The sequence below is a fragment of the Saimiri boliviensis genome, chromosome 4 (assembly GCF_048565385.1).
Source record: "Saimiri boliviensis isolate mSaiBol1 chromosome 4, mSaiBol1.pri, whole genome shotgun sequence".
Classification (NCBI taxonomy): domain Eukaryota; kingdom Metazoa; phylum Chordata; class Mammalia; order Primates; family Cebidae; genus Saimiri; species Saimiri boliviensis.
Window position 1 is genome coordinate 147,934,763 of NC_133452.1, and position 14,923 is coordinate 147,949,685.

The 14,923-nt window shown below is 35.1% G+C and overlaps 1 protein-coding gene across 1 annotated transcript in view; it reads right to left on the reverse strand.

Annotated features, from left to right (window-relative positions):
• Nucleotides 1–6,065: 6,065 nt before the first annotated feature.
• LOC101045670 (uncharacterized) overlaps nucleotides 6,066–14,923 on the reverse strand; it is a 292,425-nt gene continuing 283,567 nt past the window's right edge. Inside the window, exon 12 of the mRNA XM_074397112.1 lies at nucleotides 6,066–6,176. Coding sequence (XP_074253213.1) covers nucleotides 6,066–6,176 — 111 coding nt within the window. The remainder of the gene's footprint in view (nucleotides 6,177–14,923) is intronic.

Genomic DNA, 14,923 nt, shown 5'->3' on the forward strand with positions numbered 1-14,923 from the left:
AATAAGTTAAGGAATCCAATAAGTTAAGGAATGCATTTTGATCTGTCAAATGTCCAAGATCAAGCAAATTCTCCATTCAGTAGATCCCAATGTTCATGCTACAAGACCAGTGTATCAGTGCATATTATGTATACCTGGTCCTATTTAAAGCATTTCAAGCACTGGTAGAGTATGTAAGAAAATGACAGATTTGTGTGTGTGTGTGTGTGTGTGTGTGTGTGTGTGTGTGTGTGTGTGAAATAATGGAACTTTTCCTTGATCCCTAGAGGCAGAACGTAGCATCACCTACTTCACTCCTATCTGTTCTCCCCATCCCCTAACTCCTCACCAGCCACAAAAGAGAAAATCTACATAAAATGCACTGTATTCAATAAAATTCACTGTATTCCAAAGGAAAAAAATTGATTTAAAAAAAATAGGTTTACCTTATTTCATTCAATCACCAACTATTTAGTTAGGACCTACCATTTGCCAAGGCTCTTCGCTGTTATATTAAGCATGTTCTTAGGAGAATCTCCAAATTGGTGTTAGATATTTTCAAACTAGTGAAAAAATTCCCAAGTTGTAAGAGTTCTCATTTGAAAGGACAATTTTCCTCATTTCTAGAGGTGTTTAAGATTGAGCTAGATGGCCAACTAGAAATGGTGTAGGAAAAGAGATCTGTGTTTCACTTAGATGGCTGGACCCAGAGAACTTGTATATATGTACATGCTTATACGTGTGTGTGTGTATATATATGTGTGTGTATATATATAGAAAGAGTCTGTATATATGTGTATTCTTAAGTATAAACATATGTGTATATGTATACAGAGCATGTATGTATGTGTACTTTGTGTGTGTGAATTGTGAGTGACTAAAATACATAGAAAAGACCATTTTAGAGACATCTCCAGTAAGAACTTAAAAAACAGAAATGCCATAGTACCATGGAAGCTTTTCCTTCTGCTTATCCAAGCATTATCAGTTGATTTATTTAATAAAACTGAGGGCCCACATAGACTGGAAATACAGCTTCCAATAGAATGTTCTCATGCTGTGATTATTGAAGTGATAAGTAATTTGCTTTTAATGCTAGCAACATACCACTTAGCACCATACTTAACTGAAGGATGAAAATCACTCATTTTTTACTTAGTTGCTTAACTGACACCTAATATAATCTATCTATTGTCACTGAACTTAAACAAGAAAAATTTATGGATCTCACGTCAAATTTATAGCAAGCATTTAAAATATTAATTTCTTCTTATTTATATTTTTATCCTTTATAGAATTGCATTCCAAATGGATAATTTATTTTGACAATAAGAGCACAGTAAGTACTAGCAAAAATAATCTAGTAAAAGGATTTTTTATTTACAGTTTTCAATTTCAATCATATTTTCTACTGTATATTACTCTGTAGGAGGAAAATGTCAATGTGAATGACACAAGTCAATTAACAACCAATTATAAAACTAGAGATGAATTTACCAATGAAATCACTGAGAATATACACATAAGTTTTTGATACTGTTTTACTAATAGAGGCCTTAAACATTATTAGTAGTATTATAAATTAATAGACTGAAAAAGACTGGTCACTACATTCACAGATATGTAGTCCCCCAGAAACCTGTTCTGAATGTTGAAATAATACTTTGCACTGTGCATAAACATGTATACTCTCATAAGGTGTTATTGTACTGGTGCCTCTTACATTAGAACTCAGTTCTTACAGAGAATTAAGTTCTATAGAATTAAATATAGTCTATTTACAAAGACTATACCCAACTCTCCTTATCCATGGAATTATTTGCAGTCCATAAAGAGCCACAGAAAATGAGATAACTTGATCATAAGAATAAAGTTTATTTTATCTGTCTCTATTTTTCTTAAGAAACTAAGCCACAATATTGTGAAAATTGCCATACTGCCCAAAGTGCTTTATAGATTCAATGCTATCCCCATCAAGCTACCAATGGCCTTCTTCACAGAACTGGAAAAAACCACTTCAAATTTCATATGGAACCACAAGAGAGCCCATATAGCAAAAACAATGCTAAGCAAAAAGAGCAAAGCCAGAGGCATCATACTGCCAGACATCAAACTATACTACAAGGCTACAGTAATCAAAACAGCATGGTACTGGTACCAAAACAGAGATATAGACCAATGGAACATAACAGAGGCCTCAGAAGCCATACCACACATATACAATCATCTGATCTTTGACAAACCTGACAAAAACAAGCAATGGGGAAAGGATTCCCTGTTTAATAAATGGTGTTGGAAAAACTGGCTAGCAATGTGCAGAAAGCAGAAACTGGACCCCTTCCTATCACCTTTCACTAAAATTAACTCCAGATGGATTAAAGATTTAAACATAAAACCTAACATCATAAAAACCCTAGAAGAAAATCTAGGCAAAACCATTCAGGACATAGGCATGGGCAAGGACTTCATGAGTAAAACACCAAAAGCAATGGCAACAAAAGCCAGGATAGACAAATGAAATCTAATTAAACTCCAGGGCTTCTGTACAGCAAAAGGAACACTCATTAGAGTGAACCAGCAACCAACAGAATTGGAAAAAATTTTTGCAATCTACCCATCTGACAAAGGGCTAATATCCAGAATCTACAAAGAACTAAAACAGACATACAAGAAAAAAATAAACCCATTCAAAAGTGGGCAAAAGATATGAACAGACACATCTCAAAAGTAGACATATATGAGGCCAAAAAACATATGAAAAAATGCTCATCATCGCTGGTTATTAGAGAAATACAAATCAAAACCACATTGAGGTATCATCCCAGGCCAGTTAGAATGGCAATCATTAAAAAATCTGGAGACAACAGATGCTGGAGAGGATGTGGAGAAATAGGAAGACTTTTACACTGTTAGTGGGAGTGTAAATTAGTTCAACCATTGTGGAAGTCAGTGTGACAATTCCTCAAGGACCTAGAAATAGAAATTCCATTTGACCCAGCAATCCTATTATTGAGTATATATCCAAAGGATTATAAATCATTCTACTATAAGGACACATGCACACAAATGTCAATTACAGTATTGTTTACAATAGCAAAGACCTGGAACCAACCCAAATGCCTATCAATTATAGACTGGACCAGGAAAATGTGGCACATATACACTATGGAATACTATGCAGCCATAAAAAATGATGAGTTCATGTCTTTTGTAGGGACTTGGATGAATTTGGAAACCATCATTCTCAGCAAACTGACACAAGAACAGAAAACCAAACACCACATGTTCTCACTGATAGGGAGGTGTTGAACAATTAGAACATGTGGACTCAAGAGAGGAGTATCACACACTGGGGGCAGTTGGCGGGGGGGCTAGGGGAGAGACAGCAGGGGCTGGGGAGGGTGGAGAGGGATAACACAGGGGAAAATGCCGGATATAGATGAAGGGGAATTGAGGCAGCAAACCACCTGGTTATGTATGCACCTATGAAACAACCCTGCATGGACTGCACATGTATCCCAGAACCTAAAGTACAATAAAAAAAAGGAAAGAAAGAAAAAGAAACTAAGCATGCATGTACATAAAAAAAAATCTAAAATAAATAGATTCTTTGAATGCCAATATAAACATAGTCTTTACTTCTGATATAGATTGTGCCAAATCTTATTTCAACATTGAACTGAGTGATAACTCTGAGCCCTGAACATCAGAAAGGTCCTTTTGAACAAAAAGAACCTTTTGAACAAAAAAACACAGGTTAGTAAATTTCTACACACCAAACACCTATGAGTACACATAATATTATAAAGCTTTAGACAAACTCAAGTGTTGAACCTGTTACTTAGTACTTAGTGGCCACTAAGAGAAGTTCAGTGGCAGGAAAAACAAATATAGAAAATGAATAACAGTAACAAAATAATCTCTGCAGACTTGCATTTTAGAATATTGAACTCATGCTTTGCAATAATGTAGTAGAAGATGCCTTGGATCAGAAAATACTCTGTGGCCATGGGCATTCTTCAGGTGCAGAAAGTACTGCTTTCCTTAACTATGTTCATCCTTCCACTGGGGCCACCAATTTCCTAAAGAAAACTCGCAAAAGTATCAATGGACGCATTGCTGATTTCTGCACTGCTCATTCAATTCAGTCATTTCGCACATTAAACATCAATTTAAGTGAAATTTGACATATCAGTTTATTCTTTCTTCCAACAAAAATATACTGAGCACTTATTAGTTCAGTACAGTATTAGGAACGGGGGAGGTAGTAGTAAATACAGTAGGCAATGATTCCTGCCTTCGTAGGCCTTAAATTTTAGTGAGGAAATTATAAATAGAAATGACAGACCTGGCTGGGCACGGTGGCTCACGCTTGTAATCCCAGCACTTTGGGAGGCCGAGGCGGGTGGATCACGAGGTCAAGAGATCGAGACCATCCTGGTCAATATAGTGAAACGCCGTCTCTACTAAAAAAATACAAAAAATTAGCTTGGCATGGTGGTGCGTGCCTGTAATCCCAGCTACTCAGGAGGCTGAGGCAGGAGAATTTTCTGAACCCAGGAGGCGGAGGTTGCGGTGAGCCGAGATCGCGCCATTGCACTCCAGCCTGGGTAACAAGAGCAAAACTCCGTCTCAAAAAACAAACAAACAAACAAAAACAAATCTATGAAGTAAAAGTGGAGGCAAATATCTGGTGATCAGAGCTATGAGTATTAATATTTGCAAGAGTGGAGGGGAGGAAGGAAGGAAGGAAGTCAGTGAGACTGACATTTAAATATCTGAAGGAAGATTTTAGTTGTCTGAGGTGAGCAGGTGTGATCATTTAAACTATTAAAACATGTTTAGAATATTTATTAGTTCCTGTAAAGTTAAAATCTGTTGACAGAGACACTAATGTGCGTTGATTGCTCTTCACTAATAGCCATAGAGAATAAAAAGTGTTGATAGTATATATGTATGCTAATTTCTGCCAACAGAGCGAACACAATGTGTAATCCTTAATGCAAACTTCTTATGTTACACTGACAATATCATAATAGTCAGACAATGACTAATGCTGAAAATTGAAAAATCACTAGCATTCGATGAGTTCACATATTCTCTAATCCTTGGTATCCATTTTGACCCCTCTAATAAGCACTGCCTTCTGTTTGAGAAATATGGTTAAAAAAACACTTACCCTTCCTTAAAGGTGCAGAGGAAGGTTGGGGAGCTTAGATGTCGCCTATATAGTGGACAAAGATTCTTAATGACGCTGGACTTTTTATGACCATTCAACCCTCTTATGGTTCATTGTCCCTTTGTGATTATACATCTGATTCCTAGTCTTCAGTTGAAAGACAGGAAAGCAAGTGAGTAGAGGGGAAAGAAAAGAGATAGTGTGAGGACTGAAAGAGGGGCTGTGCTACTTTGAGCCCTTCAGACAGAATTGTGATTTTGAGCAGCCGAAATCTGAGCCAGCCAGTTTGGGCTTGGTGATTGTTATCTTAAAATACAAAAGTTGTGCTATATAAACAAACTCATTTAAGAGACTAGATTTTTGTTGGTGTGGTTATTTAATGCCTTCCATTTTTTCTTTAAGTTCCTTCTAGAAAAAAAAGTGAAATTTTTAAGCTAAATGAAAAGAGGGAATTTATTTTAGACTTGACCTTGCCATTTTCTAGCCATTCCTCTATTTTCTCTTCATGAAAGAATACCACTGTCAAAGAAATGTTAAAAATGGCGTCCTATCCCTCTTCAACTTCCAGAGTAGCCAAATAGCACTCTCTGAGCTAGCAAAGATTAAGGTGGTTTCTCTTCTCTCTGAAAACATATTTGCAATGACCTTGACTTCTAGTTGTTCCTTCCAATACCCATTATTGACTTTTAGTCAACTACATGTTACCAGGCAGTAGGGTTGAAAAGGAAATTGAACTTAGTCTTCTCACCATAACCTGTGCAACATGGAGTATCGGGAAAAGAAGAAGAAGGAAGTGGCCCTCAGTGGCTGCTTCAAAGCTGATGCACTCATTTATAGTAATGAGTTAAATATTTAATCAGCAAATAAATACCTTTTTACTTTAACAGGTTCTTTTCATGTCTCTCCATTAAACATCAGTCGAATCTCCCAGGATACTGTCCATTTCCCTTATATGCTCCTGAATAGCTGTGATCACTTCACTGTGGACACACTTTAAGCTGCTGATATCACCAAACACCTAAAAAGGGTGATAAAATGGGCACATATTTATTAACCACGTTTCAAAGAAATATTTAGGTGGAGTAAACAAGAACTGTTAATTCTTTCCTATTTTTCTCTTGGAATTGTAGCTTGGAAGTCCCCTGAAATGCCTCATGATTATCCTAATTCCACAGTATAACATAAGCTTATCATTTAGATTTTATGGCTGAGTTTCATTTCTGACATTTACAATAATGTTAAAACAATGCTATCCAATAAAGTAATATTTGTATAAATATATTTAGTAGTATAGAACACAGTATTATAATTAATGATTCTAATATGTTTGAAAAGTTAATATTTTCTAATTCTAATGAAATCTAAAATCAAAGACTGGAATTTTCTTTTTTTGCCTTGAATGACTATTGTTTTATTAAATGCATAAAAATAAAAATCTGTCTGGGGAAAATAAGGAATAACATTCCTTTTTGTAGGAACTCATTGTCCCTAAGGAAGCTTTCTGTATATATAAGACTAATTATGCTCGAGCACAACTCACAGCCATGCCAACACCCTGATTCCCTTGTCACACACAGTTTGAGTTTATTCCTGGACTGTTTATAATAGTCACCAATTTCACTGACTGCATATGCCGCTCCTACATCTTGGAGGTATCTAACTTTCCAAGCATTCTGCTGAAGGATTGCTTTTCCCCAGAATTTACGACCTCTTTTACCAAACGCTATTCAGATGAGAAAGGCTGGGAGCCACGTCTACATGCACATTGGCAAATATATTTCTCTGGATAGCAAAGGAGATAGATGTGTGCTTACCTGACCACCTTTTTTTGCAGGGGGAGGGGGGGACTGCAGAAGCCATTTCCTCTTTCTAGAGCTACGCTTCCATCTCCTGATGAGACTATAAATCTTAATGCCAACCCATTATAAAGCCTCTCTCCAGGGTGAGCAAATGGAGAAAAAAGATAGTGATGGAAATACTGGGAAAAGAAAATCTTCCAAGATAGAGAGTAGGAGGAACCATAAAAGCCTGTATCAATGTCATTGTATGAATTCTCAAGGATGAGCCAATGTAGATGAAAAAAAAAAAAAAAAAAAACAAGGAGAGAAGAGATTTGATAATATTTTTTAAACTCCTGATTCAAAATCCCATCAGAATAGCTATGGTACTTCCCATTTATATGTGTTAATATCTTTGTGGTTATGCAGAAATACATTAGGTGTTTGACATATACAACTAAATAATGCTGAGAAAAATCTATCTATCCTTGGACAAGGATACATTATGGTACTTGAAATTGTAAAGTCCTTTTCTGTTACTGGCCTCCTCCTCCTCCTCCTCCTCCTTTTTCTTTTTTTGAGACAAGAGTCCGGCTCTATCACTCAGGCTGAAGTATAGTGGCACAATATCCATTTGTTGCAACTTCTGCCTTCTGTGCTCAAATAATCCTCCCGTCTCAGCCTCCAAAATAACTGGGACTACAGGCACATGCCACCAGGCCCGGCTAATTTTTTATATTTTTGTAGAGATGGAGTTTTGCTATGTTGCCCAGGCTGGTCTCAAACTCCTGGGCTCAAGCGATCTGCCCACCTCAGCCTCCAAAACTGCTGGGATTCCAGGCATGCCTGTCATTCTTATTAACTATCTTTTGCATTTATTCTTTATTATACACCTCTCTTTCTATTTCTTTTAAAACTTAAGTTTGTTGGGAAACATTCTGTACCCTATGGCATTTATTTAGATGCCTTCTCTTCTTTCTTATCAACGCTAACTAAAAATGCAAGCCAGAGTTACAATTCTAGAGCTTTTCCAAGGCTCTTGAAATACCTTCTCTGAAAGGGAAGATCCATCATGCCATTTCTCTGAACTTCTGAAATGTCCTTGCAAATATTAAATTAAATGGTGCTCAGCCTTCACCAGGAGTTCAAATGAGAAGGTCACTTTCTCCTGTTTTTTTGGTCAATTACAACCTTTCTTTGTTGTTACGAATTAGATTCAGAGTTATAACCTTCATCATCACTTTACTGCCTAGAAAACAAACTGTTGGGACGTCTCTTTACTCAGCAGTCTACTTAAAGAGTATACAGTGCTTGGGTAAGAAGAAAGCAGGAGCAAGAGTGGTTTTGTTTGCTGGAGATTTCAGAAACTTTCCAGTTCTCATTTGGATGAATTACCTGGAATCATTCTTCTACCTGGTTATATATCAGCAGGGGCATGGACCAGAAGCACGCAGCCTTCCAGTTACTCTGATTTTTCTAATTTGCTCCCACAACTGTAACTATTCCCCTTGTCCTCATCATAGCTGCCACCATAATATATCAAAAATATACGCATAAAAAATGATTTGTATGTATATGTGTTATACATCAAATTAGCAAATTTGGCCTGATAGGTTTGGGGGAGATGAAATTAACACACAACTACCTTCAATAGTAATTCCTCATGAAATTTATTGATTGTCGTTTCTTTTTCTAATTTTGAAACTGGGTCTTAAGTCTACCACCCAGGCCAGAGTGCAGCACAATCACAGCTCACTACAGCCTTGACTTCCCCAGGCTCAGGTGATCCTTCCCCTTCATTCTACCAAATAGCTGGGACTACAGGTATGCACCAACATGCCTAGCTAATATTTGCATTTATTGTAGAGGTGGAGTCTCACCGTGTTGCCCAGGTTGGTCTTGAACTTCTGGGCTTGAGCAATCCACCCTCCTCCATCTCCCAAAGTGCTGGGATTGCAGGTGTGAGCCAGTACCCCCAGCAGAATGTCATTTCTAAGCTAACTCTGTGTGAAATAGTTCATTTTCCAATTACTATAATGTGATTATAAAGAAATCTTAGAACATTTTAAGTTTGTATTAATTTGTGTAGTCATTTAAGTTATTTGTGCTAAAAATACCCAAACAACATTGTAGTCATACTTATTTTGTTTTATGACTATTATTGATGAATGTAAAAAAATATTGCTAGAGAATGAGTATTAACTAATGACTAAGAGCTTATGACAAACTTGTATTTAAATGGGTCATGCCTAGAAAATAAACCAAAAACAAACCTAGTCATGTAGCCTCTTTCAAAGGTAGGAAAGGACAGTGAATGCTGATATCCATGTGGTTTCATATTTTAAATATAGCACTGTCTCACTAAGTTATAGAAGTATATTTTGGTTTGTGTGACTATAGCCAAAGAGACTATCAAAATATTAGGTAAGCTTTCCATTCACTGTAGTTTTGGTTATATACGTGTTCATATTTCAGACGGGCAATTCAGATACATGCAGACACAAACAGATGTAGCAGATATTACGTACACACACATAGAGACACCTATCCTTTTAAATTCTCATATTCTTTAACCTAGTAATTTCACTGTCAGAATCTACCCCTGAGGAGTAAGCTAGGGCATTAATGAAAATTGCAGAGGAAAGAACTTCAAATTCTATCCCTATTAACAGCAACAACAACAACAAAAATGGGCAAAAACTCAGAATCAACTTTTTTGGAGGAAAACTAGATCTGGCACACTCTGTGGCTGACGCTAAAGCCGCTGAGGTCTTGATTAGCCACTCAGGGCCTCACCACAATGGTGTTAGGGATTTGTGATTGTGAACTAATAGAATGCAAGCTGGAAACACTGCTGTGTCACTGCCAGGCAGTGTGACTAGAAAATGATTTCAGCAGAGACCAGCAAGTATCTTTCAGCCATGCCAAGCCAGAGCTCAATGGTGACACCCACAGCAGCGGAGGCCATAGCACACCTAAGCTCTCGTCTTATGCTTGAAGCAGAACTGGTCCTCTTTGATATAAAGAAGCATCTAGATTTCTTAAGAAATTTTCTAGCTAAAACAGGCCTTAAGAAAGAGATAGTTAATTGGTTTCTAATAAGGGTAGGTATATCCTCAAGTGTCTTAACTGGAAAAATGAAATTTACTGATAATGGAGCTGGTAGGATGGGTCAAATCTAGCTGCCCAAAATAAGCAACATTGATAAAGTTTCAGTGAGAGGCCTTTATAAATATTGTTAGGGAGATCAGGAGAAAAAATAAAATAGAAACGGAATTCTGGTAGTAAATTTTGATTTCATTTGCCCACTTAACCCAAGATACATGTATTCACAGCACTAATTCACTGATTGCAGCAAGACATCAACATTTGGAGGCCAGATGCAACTCATAATTGTTCCGAAATGAAGTGGAAGTGTCCCTCAATGGCATTCAGATTGCTGCACCTGATTAAAATGATAGATTTCAAAAATAGTACTAGAAATAATATGACACTGTATAAGTTATAGGTTGAATCATCATCATTTTAGAGAAAGAATGTTTTCACTTTTAAAAATTAGACCACATAGGTTAATTTCCTTGAGCGATTAATTGAACTAAGGGCCGACGTTTCCATTTAATTTCTGGAATTTAGGGACCCTGAGTGTCAGTGGTGGCGGCTCTGTTGATCATCACAGCCGTGAAAATTGTAAGCCAAAACACACAGTCCTTCCAATTTTGCAAAAGTATACTTTACTTGGTTGTAAACTATTCAATGTTCTTAAGATTAAATATCTGAATATTGCTTCTGAAAGAGCAACTGTCAACTCAAATGTAAAATCTAGTTTGTTTACTGGCTGTATTTTATATCCTTTAGAAAATGACACAAAATGGCAATAAAATCAGTGTAAGTATTCTACAGGGGAATATAAATGCCCTTTGGTTACAGTGAACCTATCTTTATATGTAATTCTACTTTATTTTCCCTAGAATTATGTTAAATATGTAAAAAGCCTTTTCTCATAAAGGTAAAAATGCTAGATGTTTTCAAGTGGTAATTTAGCATTAGTGTCAAGATTGCTTCAGAAAATAAGCTACTGTTACTATTTCATTCCTTTTAAGTGTCACTCAGCATACTATCTGCAATTTTGCACATAAAATACACTTATATGATTTTATGTTAGGATTTCAGAAAATGTAAGTGGGATTTAAAATAATTTATAGGATACAAATATTTTTTGACAACAGATGCTAAGCACCTGGATTTTTTACATTGTTTATAATATTACTTTAAAATAATCGTTTCAAGTAATTATGGAAGAATTTGTTCCATAGGCTATAATGGAGAAACTAATATTATCTATGGATTTCAAAAAAGAATAATTAATATATTTGTGGATATCGTTCTTAGATTAATATTAACATGATTCCAAAATGCACCAAAATATTTTCATATTTCTATATATAAATAGGAAAATATACAATTATGTTTAGGGTTATTATAAGCATAACAACTCTATTTGGGTATAACCTTAAACATAATTGTATCTTTTTATATCTACATATGTGTAGATACATACACATATATATATTATATTGCTTTTCATTTTGCTTTTTTTGATGAGTGAGTTATTTTAGACCTTATCAGACAGTATTAGGCAGTCTTGTCAAATGGAGTCAAGATGAAAATCACATATTCTGAAAATGCTTATCTCAAGCCTTGCCTTTTGGATGCATGAATATAAAATATGTTCCTAATGTAAATACTCAAAACATTTCCAAATATTATAGTAAATTAAGATTAATAAATTTTAAAAGCTTGAAAATATTTTTTCACCTTTAGAAGGTCACCCCTCAAGATGTCTTTTCTAAAATCCAATTCAGTAACAGAAAAACATACAGAATTAAAAGGGAACATACTTTGATTCAAATAAAAATATACAATCTTTATCAATTATACAATAAAGATTTAATTCTTCATTTCTATAATGTTTATGTTAGATATTTAGCCATATATTATAATTCATATGTTAAATTTTGACTGCTTCTTTGCATGTATAACTTTGAAAACATTTCTTATGACTTAGAATATAGGAAAAGTTTTCATATTCAATATATGATACATATATTATTTCTAATGGACATATGAACACAATAATAGAACAATTCTTTTCTACAGCTTTCAGAAGTCCTAATTATTCAGATTTAAAGGAAACCTAAAAATGCCAAAAATTATTTTATATACAAAAATATATTTTAAAATATGTATTTAATATTTTTCTTATATGTATAAATTAAAAATATGAGACCCATATAAAGCAGGAATTATTAATGATTGATTACCTCAAAATATAATATAAATGAAGTATAGAAAAAATTAATATTTTGTAAGTTTGAACTGTAGTGCTTATTATAGTAAAGGCCTGTAGAATCTCTATAATATATTTCTAACAGTTACATCTTAAGTTACAGTAAATGGAATCAAAAAAGACCTCATGATTTTCTAAGGAAACCAAACATAGCTATAGTAAAATTCAGATAATCACTAAAAGTTAATATTTTAGATCTTAAGAGATTAAAATAGCTTTTAAAAGTAAATAGTTGCATTTACTGAAAATGTGTTTGAAATCTGTTGTAGTCATTTAAAATTTATAGTGTGCTAAGTTTTAAAACAAACAAAACTAATTTTTACTTTTCTGGTTACCAATAATACAAATAAAATAATAAATGAAGTCTGAGGTGAGAGCATTATTGCTTTGTTTTTGTGAAAAACTAAGCATTTCACAGCGAGTTACACTGACCCAATTATAATGGACCAAAAAAAATCACTTCTTTTGACACATGCATATGGGAATAATAATATTGTCAATTAATTTTTAACGGGGGCTAAATACCTGTGTATATATATATATTTGATTAGTAAATACGTTTAAGACTTTTCATGAGGATGTGACAGGGAAATGTTTTATAAGTAACATTATATTCTAATACTAGTCTGATATGGAATTCTACTTTGCTTTTGTTTTTTTTATATGTTGCTTATAATAAGATCTAAGTATCAGATATAGTAAAATGCTGATCTTTTACAATTTAGTTAAAATAGCCAATCATTCTTAGTGAGAGGAAGAGGCAAAATAGTATCAGGACCTTATTTTTTTTAAAAATAGAAGTAGCAACTATGAAATTTGGAATGAAATCCAGAAATAAAGCATATTAGTGTACCTAACATTTTGTTGCAATATTTCATGCAAACCCATAATCATTGTTATTACTGTTTATCTTAATGTACATTTTTGATATTATCATGTGAGCAAATGTGCCCAAAGGACATACTGAATCTTCCTCTGCAGGTGTTGTGCACAAAATATCATGTGTTCTAAGTCTGGTGAATGAAAGTGTGCCTTTCTTCTATTTTGTTTAAATAATTTTATTTCAATATTAAATCCAGAGCAGCCTAAAACTATGCACAGTGGGAAACATTAAGGATGGTTTTTTCTTTCTCATGTGCAATGACTTTGAACAAAAGGAAAAATTGATGGAGTCATATTCTCCCTGAAAATATATCATTAACAATTTAAATTAGTTAGATGGCTGTTGTCCATAGACCCCAATTTTTCTGTACTTTTCTATTGATTTCTCTTCTGTATTAACATGAGACTTCCTTCTCTCTCTTGGTCTTGCTCTTTTTCTCTCTCACACACATATTGTACTGCAAATTGGTCATTATAGAATATAGATGAGGGAAGTTCCAAATACACTAAATTATGTTTTCTTGAAGAAATCAAAAAAGAAGAGTTAAAGCTCAAACATTCTCGATTATTCGTCATGAGGTCTTGCCCTGCAATTCATCGATTCAAGGACAAAGTCTGGTTTCCGTTTCTCCATTTATTCAAAGCTTCCTGCAGCCTTGCAGGATACAGTCAGTTTCATCTGCTATCTTGAGGGGAATAAAGTTATGGTCCAGTCTCTCTACACCTGCTCCTTGCACTGTGTGGTCACTTGATTACATGGACAGTAGGAAAATCCAGAGCTGAGTAAAACCCATCTAAGAATAAAACTGTCTTTTGGTTTTTCGTTTTCTCCTTTCTTCTCCTGCTGCTTTCTATCAGCCAAGCACTTAACACTCACTAATTGGTTAATCTGTTATTTAGGCAAGTATTAATATTCTAATTTTGCAGACAAGGAATCAGGCTTCCTGCTGTGTATCCCCTGGCCCTGGGTAAGGAGTGCTTCAAATGGGAGATTCAAAGTAGGTGAGCCTGGTCTCCGGAGACGCAGCTGGCTTGCCTAAAGCCGCGCAGGAGGGCTTTGCGGAGCCTGCATTAGATCGCTCGGTTCCTGACTCCCAGTTCTCCGCTCAGACCACCAGGCGACACTGCCTCTAATGACAAAAACCGTTTTCCCATTCCACCCCAACTAATGCTCCAAGGACTTTCTTAATTGCGACTGATACCCTGGGATTGGGAAGCTTATTTGTGACTTGATGAATCTGCACGGTTCTTGCCTGGGTTTCTAGGTTCTGTAGCACTAAAAACTTTAGGGTAACTTTGTTCTTGCAAAATACTTCAAGATAACACTACCTATGGAACAAAGAGACAAAGCATTGCTCTGTGGAGAGGAGCTGGAATCCGTGGAGCCCAGAAAGGCTGATTAAAAATAGAATTAAAGAGAGGCACTCACTGCTTGGCCGCCCAGTGACCATCGCTGACAAACGGTTGAAAGGGACATTTTACAAAGCAAAATATATAGAACACGGTAAAAGCTGTGTGATCTTGGGTCACAAACCTGGATGAAAAACATTATGAACATGTATCTATAGGAAATACTACTTGTAATGTAATTTCTATTTCAGACACATGAAATCTGACCTCTTTCATGCAGGAATTATTCTTTTCCAAAAGCATGGCTTTCTACACAAGTTAAACTTGAAAAAAATTTGCTTCAAATTAAAAATGCTAGGTGTTTACCAAGGAAAAAAATAGAAAATGTGAATATATGACCTATATTTC